The sequence below is a fragment of the Strix uralensis genome, chromosome 2 (genome assembly GCF_047716275.1).
Source record: "Strix uralensis isolate ZFMK-TIS-50842 chromosome 2, bStrUra1, whole genome shotgun sequence".
Taxonomy (NCBI): domain Eukaryota; kingdom Metazoa; phylum Chordata; class Aves; order Strigiformes; family Strigidae; genus Strix; species Strix uralensis.
In genome coordinates, this window is record NC_133973.1 from 35,637,285 (window position 1) to 35,649,821 (window position 12,537).

General features: G+C 40.1%; 2 protein-coding genes across 9 annotated transcripts in view; one reads left to right on the forward strand and one right to left on the reverse strand.

Moving 5' to 3' along the window:
* Positions 1-1,811: 1,811 nt before the first annotated feature.
* PIGP (phosphatidylinositol glycan anchor biosynthesis class P) lies at positions 1,812-6,436 on the reverse strand. 2 transcript variants are annotated; one of them, XM_074858324.1, is made up of 5 exons: positions 6,355-6,436; positions 5,808-5,908; positions 4,466-4,538; positions 3,821-3,939; positions 1,812-2,436 (listed from the first exon to the last, which is right to left on the reverse strand). In XM_074858324.1, exons 2-5 carry the CDS (start codon positions 5,887-5,889, stop codon positions 2,306-2,308), a joined length of 405 nt encoding a protein of 134 aa, XP_074714425.1. In that variant the 5' UTR covers positions 5,890-5,908; positions 6,355-6,436; the 3' UTR covers positions 1,812-2,305. The 2 variants fall into 2 exon arrangements, with proteins under 2 accessions (XP_074714425.1, XP_074714426.1); XM_074858325.1 differs by having other exon boundaries at positions 6,365-6,411.
* Positions 6,437-6,471: 35 nt separating this feature from the next.
* The window catches only part of TTC3 (tetratricopeptide repeat domain 3), a 62,737-nt gene continuing 56,671 nt past the window's right edge, over positions 6,472-12,537 (forward strand). For 4 of the 7 annotated variants that reach the window (XM_074858327.1, XM_074858331.1, XM_074858333.1 and 1 more), the window contains exons 1-5: positions 6,590-6,658; positions 7,459-7,544; positions 10,499-10,544; positions 11,721-11,853; positions 12,259-12,346. In XM_074858327.1, coding sequence (XP_074714428.1) covers positions 7,470-7,544; positions 10,499-10,544; positions 11,721-11,853; positions 12,259-12,346 — 342 coding nt within the window. In that variant the 5' untranslated portion in view covers positions 6,590-6,658; positions 7,459-7,469. Of the gene's footprint in view, positions 6,520-6,589; positions 6,659-6,681; positions 6,700-7,458; positions 7,545-10,498; positions 10,545-11,720; positions 11,854-12,258; positions 12,347-12,537 lie in introns of those variants that run through there. The other 3 variants (XM_074858328.1, XM_074858330.1, XM_074858329.1) reach the window with 3 other exon arrangements.

The window sequence follows — 12,537 nt, forward strand, 5'->3', positions numbered from 1 at the left end:
AAAATCTATAAAAATCCCACTAAATAACTGTAAGTGTGCTGTGTATTTACAAAAGGCAGAATCTCTCTTCCCTGGCAGAGTTGCATCTTTTCCTTAATCACAGTCATAGGCAAGACTGTGAAATGATGGATCCCAAACACCTGCAATTTCCTACAATATATTTATTAGCCCATATACATTGCGGTACCTGGTTTTATTTTTATCAGAGGCAATTTCTGAAGTGTCAAACATTACTCCTAAGTTGAAGAAAAGGTCACTATAGTCTTTGAAGCACGGCTACACAGCAGTGACAGAAAAGCAAAGATTGAGTTTCATGCCTGCAAGTTTTACTTAAACAAATGGCCCCAGTTTGCCTACACACTTAGGTGCCTCTGTTAGTTTTCCCATAATTGTGAGGCCAGCAGTTAAATGAAATGGCAGATTCATCACTGATACAATCTTTGTCCAAGGTTTACAGTCCTTTAATTTGTGTGCTTTCAGGGCTTGAGGGCATTTTCCAGTAGCTTTTCTTTATCCTGAAGGGATTTGGGTATCCTTAACAGGGGACTAAATTAATCCTTACATCAAATGAAACGTGGCCTTCACTTGTTGTCAATTTAGAATTAAAAATGAAATTGCTTTCTCGGAAAGCAAAAGGAACGTAGAACACAGGTAGAAATTACACAGAAAAAAAAAGATTACAGTCAATACTTCAGTGTCTACAATGTGATTAGAGAATTGACAAAAGAGTAAACACATCTTCATGCCCGTTGATCATAAAAGCTTGAATTCACCCTATGGATGGGTGTTTGAACACTTAAAATTAATAGAAGGACAAAATCGTGGCAGGAGGGGAAAACAATAGCAATGGGGGCAAACTAAAAACCAAAACTTCACAAAGAAGTCCACAACTATCAAGGCTTAGATACAAATACATGCTCATATGAAATGCCCCCAACAACAGTGTACCTAAAATCTACTATTTCAGAGTGCAATGTTGAGAAGCACTTTCTCCTTCATTAAGAAGGTAGTTTTCTCCTACCCATAATACCTAGCATGGGTTTTTTTTCTTCCAATGCAGGTGGAAAAATTAGCAAACTACTAAAGACTAGAGGACCAAGAAACTACAAATTTCATATTCATACCAGATTGTTACCAGGTGTTAAGACTTCCCACAGCAACTGATGGTTGTTTTGACTGATTTCTAAAGAACTGGCATAAGATTCTCCACACAAATTTAAAAAAAATTATCTTTTAATGAAAATACTGACATTTTTAACTAAATTCTCTTCTGGTCAGAAGTTGGCCTACCAAACAATAATGAGGCTCTACTCACTGGTCTTTATAACCAAACTAAATAACCTTGACTACTGAAGATAACTGGGTTTGTGACTCTTGGAAGAAACGAAATAAAAATTCTGTCTCTGCTCAGTAATGCATGCATGAAAGAAAATTCACTGTTTAAGAAACATCTGAACGACTGCCATAACAAGTTATTGTGCTTTTTGCTATAACCTAGATGATAATAAGATGGACCTGTCAGTTCCTGTATTTCCAGAAATTTCCTTGAACCTAGCTCTCAGTATTCTTAAGAAGGGTTAAAAACCAGAAAGTCATTTCAAGGATTGTTTCAGAAAATCTTCACAACCCACCTTCGTTATTTCTGGTAATCTTGGTATTTCAATAAGCCCACCACTTTGGGGCGGGGGGGGGGCGGAATCAACACATTTTGCTGAGTAAATAATTGCATAAAAAAAAAAAAAAGGACCACTATACAACTTTACCCAGGACAAATACGATAGAACCACAGAAAAATGGCTAACTTCAACAAGTAAAAAATAGCTACATTTTATTAATATTTACAAATTAAAATTGTATATTCACAATATAAACACTCGAAAGTCACATAACTTGTAATAAAAAAAGATCTTCAAGCACTTGACTAGTGGAACACATTTTCTCTCCCTGAATTCAAAGGAAAATAGAATTAAGCCATGTCCAAAAGCTATTTCTTTCACTTACAGAAGGAAATTACAAGCAGAAATCTACCAGCAATAGAATGCTATTTTAAACCCACAAGAATGATTAGATAAATTAACATGGCATAATTCTCATACCAATGCAGGTTATTAAGGTGCCCGCATAGTAATAAAATCAAGCCATCTCAATGAAATGTGTTAATATAAATTTAGTTAGAAATTCAGAAAAAAAAAAAAGCAAGCTTTGTTCTACAAGCAGAAAGAGGGTTTTTTTAGCTTGGACAGGTTTTACTTTTCCTTATGTAATGCTTCTACTAATCCTTTATTCAAACAGATCTTAATAACGACTATCTGCTATTGCAGATTCCCTTTTCAGGAAGGAAGAACATTCTGTTTACTTCACTGATGGGAATATCCCTCAATGCTGGTATTGCTTCTTCTTGAAATTTCTTCTGTTGCTGCTTTTTTGCGTAGTTATCTACAGGAGACAACGAGAACATTTCACATATTAGAGATATTTTTTCTTTCAAAAAAAGTTATATAATGCAACACTTTATAAATTAGGCTACTATAAGTGATGCTGAAGATGCCATCTTGCTGAGGTATAAGGAGATGGTCATCAGAAACCCTTTACATCAACATGTATTAGCAGAACCCCTGAAGAAATCAACCCTACCCTCCTGCTGAAATCACTGTCTGTGATGTTGCTTGCTTTAAGATGCTGCATGACATTAAACCATAACTACCCAAAGGTAAAACAAACAAACCAACAAACAAAAATCCCCACAGTGAATAGCTCAGTCTGTAGTTTGAATGCTCTGTATTAGGATTTAGTCTGAGAGATGCTCTCCACCCTCCCTTTATCTTGGCTGCTTGTTCCCATCACCACACAGCACCCATTCACGTAACAGCATAAACATTTTTACAGGTGCGATTTGAACACAATTATGGAACCGCTCTCTCTAAAAAAGAAAGTTTTCAAATATAGTTCTTTTTCAAACAAAGTAGGTCCCCCATTCCACCTGCCACACAAATTCTTGGGCTGACACCAAATGAGAGGGTGACATAAGAGTGTGAATGAGTGACCAGGAACACAGGGGTGACTAAACGGCAGTTCTTAACAGAAGCGTTGGAGTAATGCATGTGAGCTACAGACTTGACTGATTTTTTTCCTTAGCAGTTCAGTATAATGTAATACTATGTACATAGTTTGTTAAAACCGTACAACTACAGCAGCCTTAGCAATAGGTAAATCTATTGCCAAATTTTACAGTTTGCATTTTTTCTAACAAAAATGGCCACCTGCAAATAGTGGTGGAATTCCTCACATGGAGGAAGATGCAGCTGCCTGGAGAATACTGTGAGTGCCCAGAACATGCCTCCTTGGCAGGAGTAAAGGCTACGCAAAATCTGAGAGAAAAACTGAAGAACAGCTTTTTTAGACAGGTAATCACTAACATATCTGATCAGGCCTCCTTTGCACCACCCTGACTCCTGTGTGCCTTCCCACTTCTGCCACTGCCAGGTAGGCATGCACACCCTTCTTCCCGTGACACTCTTCACTGATTTGTAACGCAAGGCGCACACCTGGGAGATCTTTATATGCCTAACCCCTGCTCCTCTAATGTGACCACATTAACAACAAAGTACGCACTACTAGTTGGAAACCACTGCCAGAGAGGGAAGAGTCAGGCTCCTGGCTATCTTTTCACTCTAGTACTTCAGTACTTCCAAGAACTCCTTTTCTAGATCAAAATATTTAAAGGCTTAAGATTTGATTTACATTACATATGACTACATATATGTATTTACAGAATTATCAGTTAAGCATCAAAATCTTAAAAAAACCCCAATAACATTACCTGTAATGGTATGTGTGGAGTTAAGAGGAGCTGTACTCATCATGTTAATACCAAAAAGTAATATATAACCAATTCCTATAGCAACTAGTAGGTACGCTGGCAAAGCAACTGCCCAGTATCTGAGGAAAGAGATTTAAAAATTTGCATATCATAATAACAAATGCCTAATGATATAACAATTTTCATGTAGTGGTTGTTACTGTATCTAGCATAAACTTAGCCAAGAGGAAAAGAAACACCACCCCTGAATATGGACCCTGGTCTCTCCCAAGATTACTGACTGCAGAGTCACTGTAGCTAGTTTGGTATAAACCATCAAATAGATTCCTTCCAGAAGATTTTTATTTTTTTTAATTACGGTTTAAAGTTTACTGTATTTTCAGCAGCAAACTTCCTGAAAACAAAATGTCAAATTTACCATAAAACATTCAAATACTATTTCTTTCATTACACGATGAAAAGTTTTCATCATAGATACCTATCTACACAAAAAAATGTTTCATAAAGATTTCAGTCCTGTATCAGGAAAAACTGGATTAAATACAAGGCCAATATTTTAAAAAAAAGTTTTGTTTTTTGAAAATAATTAAGGGTGTCCTATACTTACACATATTCAGGCTAAAGAGTTTAACTGGTTGAACTTACTTTTGAGGCCAGTATGTTAGTCCCAAGGAGAACAGCCAAGTCTCGGGAACATATGCCCAGATAAGGTACAACACTGCACAGAAGAATTAAGAAGTCATAATAGTACGACTGATACTGTTTTAGACTTCCTTCCTAAGTTTTAGAGTATACTTCCCTACCGATATGTCCTAAGGAAATATTTGGGTTTTACACTATTTAAACCAAAATAGCTCTACCAAAACATTGCAGAATATGCCTCTCAGACACAAAACCCACCCAATATGGGGGCAATATTTTATAGCTGGTTATATATCTTTATATTTGCTTTAACATTTACTTTCTGATTTCCTATGTAGGCAGACAAAAATTTATTGTTAGTTGAACTGCAGAACAAAAAAAAACCCTCAGTAAAAGGATGCCAAATGATTCTGAATGCACAAAATATTAAAGCAGAAAATGATCACACAGCGAGTCATTTGGTCGAAGGAAAAGTTGGCAGAATTGCAGTGCTTGGATGGAACTGTTCAGAAAAAGTTACTGGAAATACTTTCTTGGTTCCTGGCATCACTTTCACATCAACAAAACCAATACTGAAAATTTTTTCTCCCTAACAAATAATCCAGAGAAAGGTTTAACAAAGCTTGAGAGGAACAGGTTAGTAGCCAAACAGTGACACTAGTTATAGAACTGCAGTGGCTTCGTGTGAGAAGAACGAAAACCCACATCGTTTAATTTCTACTTACTTCCTGAGGGCAAGAAAGACTTACAGTAGGATTCTGGATTATTATTTGACTACAGTGTATTTGCAGCACCTTTTCTTGTGTTGAAAAAGTGTTCTCACTCTCTCAAGCCCTGATCCTGTGTGGGCATGCAAGATATCCCCAACGAAATGCTAAAGCACCTGTCACACCAGCAGAGAAATGCTGGTATAACCCTAATCATTTTCCATCACTGTTGATAAGATTGATTTTTATTTTTTTTTAGTATTTGGGTGGGGAAGGTTGCACTACTATTATCTACAAGGGTTTATGAACAGTGACAATGTATGCAATTCAAGTAAAAATGTTAGTAAAATGAGAATCCAGCTAATCTTTAAAATAATTTGACTCTGTAATATTATTAAAGACCCCATAATAAGGTTAAAGACAGACAAAACATGGGAAAATCACAAAAGGCAATGACAGATCCTTGTAACAACCGACAGGTCCGGCAAGCACTGGTCCCTTAGTCCCCCATCATGCACCCTTACAAGAGGTGGTGTAATACAATTTCGATCCTTTTCAGATGGTCTTATCGGAATGACATTTGTCTCGTAAGCAAAGCAACACTTTTTGGTGAAGTATTCAGTACCCGGTATACTTACTAAAGCCAAACCAGGAGCCTAAAAAAAGGGCAAATCCATAGATTGCCCTTTCTGGCAACGGGGCTGGAGAGTTTTCAACCATACCGGTCTCTTCCCTTTAACTTGGGGGCGGGGGGACAGACACACAGACACAGACAGGGAGAAGCTGTTAGAGGTTTCCCGGCGAGTTCCGCAAGCGCCCACTCGCCCTCAGTCCCGGGGGCGGGGACACGCGCGCGACAGACGCACGCGCCAGCCCCGCGGCACGCGCTGAGTGGGCGGCGCGGGGGCGCGCGGGGCGGCTCTTTCACTGCCCCCGCAACTGGCGCGCAGGAGCCGCGGTGCGACCGTCCGCCCCCCTCCCTCCTCCGCACGCCCCTCCTGCCCGCAGCCCCCCCGCCCCGCCAAGCCGCTCTGCCTCCTTCCTTTCGAGGTCTCGGCCTGGTTTGGGGAGGAAACCACACCCAGGACACCCGCCGGAGGAGGAGGAGGAGGAGGAGGAGGAGGAGGAGGAGGAGGAGGAGGAGGAGGAGGAAGAAGGCGGAGGCGCCCCGCCGCGCTTCCCTACCCCCCAGTACCGCGCGTCCTCCGCCCCGCCGGGCCGCATCTCGCACATGCGCAGCCGGCCGCAGGCCCGCCTGGGCAGCGGGCGCATGTGCAGAGCCTGCCTGCCAGCGGCGGCGGGCGGGGACCCATGACGTCAGGCGGGAACGAGCCAGTAGCCAGGGTCCGGGTGGGTGGGGGCGCTGGCGCGCGCGCGGCGGGAGGGCTGCGGTGGAGGGGCGTGGGCGGCAGGGGGAGCCGCCTCAGTCCAGCGGAGCCGGAGGGGAGCGTAGCGCGGCGCGGCGGGCGGGCGGTGGAGGCGGTGGCTGGTGAGTGAGGCAGGGAGGCGGCGGCGCCGCTGCTACCGCTGGTGGGTGCTTCTGCCCTGCCCCCTCCCCGTTCATCGCCGAGCTCGTGACACCCTTTCGCCGGTGGGGCTGGGTCCCGGAGGGTGACACCCGTCTCTCCGGAGCCCCCGGCAGGATGACGCCCGGCCTGGCCCGGCTGGGGTAGGGAGCGGTGCTGTCGGCCATGGGAGCCGCGGCGGAGGAGCCCCTTCGGGCTGCTGGAAGCTCTTTGCCGCGGGGAGGAGCAGGCATGGGCAGGGCTGTCCTGGCGGGAAGCGTCGGGCTGCGACACGTCAGTGCGAACCTTCGGGCTTCCGGGGTCCCACGGCGGCGGGGCGGCTGCGGGGAGCCCCGCCGGCCTCCTCCTCGGCTCGGGCGGAGCTGTCGCGGCGGGACGGGGGCGGCTGCGCGAGCTGCCGGGCGGGAGAGGGCCGCGGGGCCTGGGCTCTGTCAGACGGGGCTGCCCGGCGCAGCGGGCGCGGTGTCGAACCCCGCTTGAGGTGCTGCCCCCTCAGCCGGCTGGCAGAAACTGCCCGTCCCTCTCCCTCCTGTCAGGTGCGAGGAAGCGGGCCGGAGTGCTGTCGGGCGTCAGCGGCTTCCGAGACTGTTAAGAGTCAGTCGATTTAGCCAGCCCTTTTCAACATTAACCTGTGCTGTGTGAAAATAAGAACACAACGTCTTTCATGAAGCTCTTACAAAGTGCCGTTTAATGTGATCAAGTCCTGCAAAGCACATGTTATTTGCCTTCCCCTCATGTATTTCTCATCATACTTCTTTTTCAGGATCATGTACCATGGGTGAACCTATATCCGAATCTGAGTTTGCAGCCCTGGCTTTCTATGCTGGTGATAAATCTTGCTGTGAATTGGTAAGTAGGTTTGAAACTAGAGGAGAAACTTGCAAGATGCTCCAGTGGGGTTTATACCCAGATCTGCTCTACAGAGTAATTGCTAGTGTTCATTAATTCAGACTGATGCAAAAGTACCTTACACTGCTGTATGTTACTCACTTGCAGTACTAAATTGGGGTAGAGCACAGAGACTGTGTATCCTCTATCAGGCAAGTTCTGCTGAATGCATATACAACTATGTAAAACTAGACAGGGATGATCCTATTAGCAGATCTTGACCAACCTGTTGGCTGGGTATCCAGGCTGTATTTGGGATGATATAGCTCAGAGTCACAGATTCAGTTCCTTCAATTGCAAAGCATTGCAACTTAGTTCATGTAAGTTCAAGTCGGCAAATTAACTGCAGCATGTTCACCCATTCTTTGTTCTTGTCATCCCTTAACAATTTTTTTTAGTTCTTTGTGCCCAATAAGGCCTCTACTTATTTAGTTGTTTCTTTTATTGAATAAACTCTGCTTTAATACTTCCAAAAATACTTTCCTTGACTCTTCCTTTCCCCTTCTTGCTATGCTTAAGGAGTCTTAGAAAACACTGTGGTAGTTAATCTTCCTGTTGCTTGGAAAGTTCAGTTAGGAGTTATTTATCCTATGTGTTGCTGCTGCAAAATAGGAGCTAGCTGGCCTACTGTTCTTTGCAGAAATAAAAAGTACAGGTAAATTGAATTTCTTATTTGTAAAGCTGTATCTTTACAAGGGACCATTATCAGTAGAGTAGTGAGTCTCATTGGAAATTGTTTATATCAATAAAGATTTTTTTTTTGTGCTGTGGACAAAATAAAGTACTTTTAACAGTTGTGTTAGCATAAGTTACTAGACACTTTATCCCCTAAGGTGATGTGTGTGCTCTGTTATGGAAAGAAAGGCCTTGATTCTGTGCAAGTGCTAACTCTTCGTTTTCAGGTTTGCCTTGGCGCGAATACCACCTTGACTTGACATATAGAGGGGGTGTGTGTGTGTGCTTTGTTTTGTCTTTAAATATTGTAGCAAAATCCATGCTATGGAGTGAAGGAGACAGTCATCTTTCAAGATGAACTGATTTTGAAATAATAGTTAATTTTTCTTCCTCTTTGTGATTGGGTGTCCTGGTCTGTTAAGCATCGATGTTCTAATTTATTTTTGAGAGTAAGCCTTGATTTACATGTAATGTTGTAATAGTTCAGAAATGCTACTTTGGGTGAAATTATGTGATTGCTTGTCATCACTTTAGGTCAATTAGTAAGTCGTCATTGCACAGCATGCTAGTATTTCCAGGAAGTCTGCCAGAAAGAATACGTTTGCTAAAGAAACTATGAAAGATGTGTTTGGTAATCAGTTTGTTTTTATACTTTTCTCCAGTCATATTCTTGGAAATGGTAGTGTGCAATACATAGACATGATATGTAGTATTTATTAAATGACACATGTATAATGTTTGTTAAAATAATAGATTTTGTAGGGATCAGTAAAACAGAACAAAGTCATTTGTTCTTCAGCTTGAGAGGCTCATATGGAGTACTATGTTTTAAACTAAAGTATTGGTACAGTATGCTTTTATGAAGTAGAAAATCAACTACTCCACTTATTTTGATATGTATGTATTTATTTAAATATACAGGTGTTAATGGTAAAAACATTGGGTTTTTTTTTGAAAACCTGTGTTGTCTTCTTAAATGTGTTTCCTTAGGTATTCTTGAACCTTATATTGCTGCCTAGTATCCGATTTTGAATTATTAATTATTAGAATACTATTCTAGTATGATTTAATATACTGCTTAAACTAGTAAAAGTCTTCCTATCAATAACTATTAATCTATGGACATTTTTGAATGGATATGCAGGTAAACATTTTTTTCATAAGACAGCAACCAAACCATTGTATTAAATAACTCTAGTAAACATGCTTTTTTCCCCATTGTGTTTTGTTTGCTTTGTTTGCTTTTTGGCTGTGCTTAATGTGAATTATAAAGATTGGATCCAAAGAGGTTTGTCATTTGGTAATGCAGAATGTTGCAGACTTCAAGTTTCCTTGTTTTCCTCAGAAAACCATTGCACAAGTGCAAAAACATGTGGGAGAATGGGGAATACCAATAGTATTTTATTCATGGGGAAATGGGGTGGGGGGAAAAAGCATGGGGGTATTTATTCACCTCAGATTGGTTTTAGAAGATAGCGACATGCTGGTGAGCATTGAATGAGCAGTATTAACATTCTATAAAAAGCTTCTGTTCAGAATGAGTATATAGAAGGTACCTACAATTTTCCTGTCTAGATCCGTGGTGTATGCATGAGTATTTTAGTTAATTACTAAATTATTGTAATTTATAATAGTTAACTAAATAATTTTAGTTAATTATCAATTAATTTTGTTAACTAATGTATCTGCATTAGTATTTTAGTTTGCATCAGGAGAACATTTTTGAAACAAATATCTCAGTTGTCCCCGTCTTTCATGTTTTGGCTTATGTTGTGAAGAGGTCTTGAAGTGTGCTAGTGGGATTCATTGGGGATGAAACTAATCTAGAAGGTGCTTTTCAAGAGTATAGGTAATGTGCATCAACCACAAATGGGAGCTCTGTCCATGGGACTAGATTTGAACCAGTGCAGGCTAAAACCCCTTGAAGAGCATATCATGTGATGTAGACTGCTCAGTATCAAATATTGCTTCATAGATTTGTTTTCTGTTTAATCATGCTGCTTGCTTATGGAGATGTAACCATAGACCATCTTTTATACCGGTCTAAATATGTTCAATAATTGCCTTTTCTTGAGAAGAGGCATGGGTGACAGAATGTAGAAATCACTTCCATTCCTTTCTTCCCCTGATGTAAACAGTTTATATTGGTTTAATATTTAGAAACATTAAACAATCATTGTTTATAGGTAGTGTAACACATATGCAAGATGTGCAATGTTAAAAAACATGTTTATCTTCAGGGTCATGGAGTGTTTGTACAGCAATCACCGCATAAGCCTAAAACAGGTATGTAAACTAAACCAATGTTACATAACTTTCTAATGCACTTTTCTTGCTGTGTTCAGATCTTTTGATTGCTATTTCACTTTTTTCCTTATTTTGTATGAAATAGAAAATTATTATTTCTGAGCAGAAGCATTGGCATGTTCTTACACACTGGAAGAATTCTCATCTTTTTGTCCTAATGTAATGTGCAGAAGACTGCTATACATTTGTGAGAACAGTGTAAATACTCAATAATATGTACATATATGCAGTCAATTAATGTTATGAGGATGGAGATTTAAGGCTTGTGTTCATAAGCTGTGTTTTAATTGTAGCTATGTTTTAGCTGTATAGGTCTAAAGACACTTTCAAGTTGATCTTTGTAGGTAAAGTTTTGCAGTGATAATATTTAAAAAAAAAAATAGTTGCAGAAAAGCAGGTGGCTCGAGTATGTCGATTTCTTCAAAACTTTATTCACTATACAAATGGTAACCTGTAATATGTAGGAAACTCAGATGAACACAGCCAGCTGTGTAAAATGGATTTTTACATATGTTCAGACTCCTAGATAACCATGCTTCTGCTCTGAGACTACTTGATGTCACCTCAATAGACTAATAAGGATCTTTACCTTTTAAAGACAGTATCTGAGGGAAATAGATTATATTTTTGAAAGAGCAATGCATCACACACATGGCCTCTAGAGAAAAAAAGAAAATTGCTGATCTTTTTGTACCATGTTGCTCTGTGCCACACTACTCTGGATTTTTTGTAGAAAATAATTAAATGGGTACAGTTAGAAGAGGTTCATGTTTTATTATGAGGTAGAATCCCTTAGCCATTAAATGGCTCACAGCCCTTCTTAGGCTCCTCATTTAGAAGCAGGCTGCATTTATTTGTTTCTAATGTATTATATCAATACGATTCAGAGTACAGGCGGTTACTTAAGCAAGAAGTGTAAAGACTGTCATCAGGTCCCTATTTTTACCTCCATATAAATTCCCTCTCCCCTTCCAATTTATTAAAAAACCTCAAGTTGCCAGGTGTGTTTGGAGTGTTCAAGTTTTCTTGTTTTGGTTAGGTGGTACTTAGGAATACAGTATGGAAATGTTTCTGATGTTTTTGAATGTTTATTTGGCCTTTGATTACTTGTAATGCCTGAATTGTGTAGTCTAATTCCTAACTGTTTTCTTGAAGATGTTGATCCCTGTGAAGTGTGGTGCAGTCAGCCAGCTGACATACTAAGAGAATATTGCAATGTTATTAAGATACGCATCTTTTGGCCTCTTCTCTTCAAAAGTGAAAGTAATTCTTTGGTAGCTGATTGGAGGTAAGTAATCATGTTCTTGAAGTGATTTAATCAGCCTTTACATTTTTTTTTTGTTTGTTGCCTGAAAGATCATTATATACTTTCAGTAGTCATTAAATTGTGTGCAGGAATGTTTTTATCAGTGAGCTAAGTTAGTTAAGGTCAGAAGGCATAGTTCTTGAATATACAGAAGAAAACACTAACAATGAAGTTTGGCATCTAAGAGTGTATTTATGTACTTAAACGTATGCGTTTTATTCCAAAAGTATCAAAAGCTTTGCAGCTATTCTTTTTCTCCCCCTCTGAAGGGCTTGATTTGAGTTTGTAACCATATTCTTGCTTAGATCTAATTACTGTAAATACTAGTGATTAAGACCATGTAACACAGTATTACTTTTCTAAATGATAACTGGTTCTGTTTTTAAGCAGTTCACAGATTTTAGACCGGAATTGGAAGAGACTCTGTGATTTAGAGGTTTTGGAAGACCTTGTTGATTTAATTAAAAAAGTTGTTGTAAGTACTATATCTTAACTTTGTGTAAGTTTTCAAGTATAATAGGTTAATTAAATCTGTACTTTATGCAATTTGGGATTATATCTTAAATTAGATGTTTCCTTTTGCTGGAGTGAATACACTGTCTGATGGTTGAGCTGCAGCTTTCTAGAAAGTGTGTCATAGGCTTTATTACAGTTGAGATAATTTAC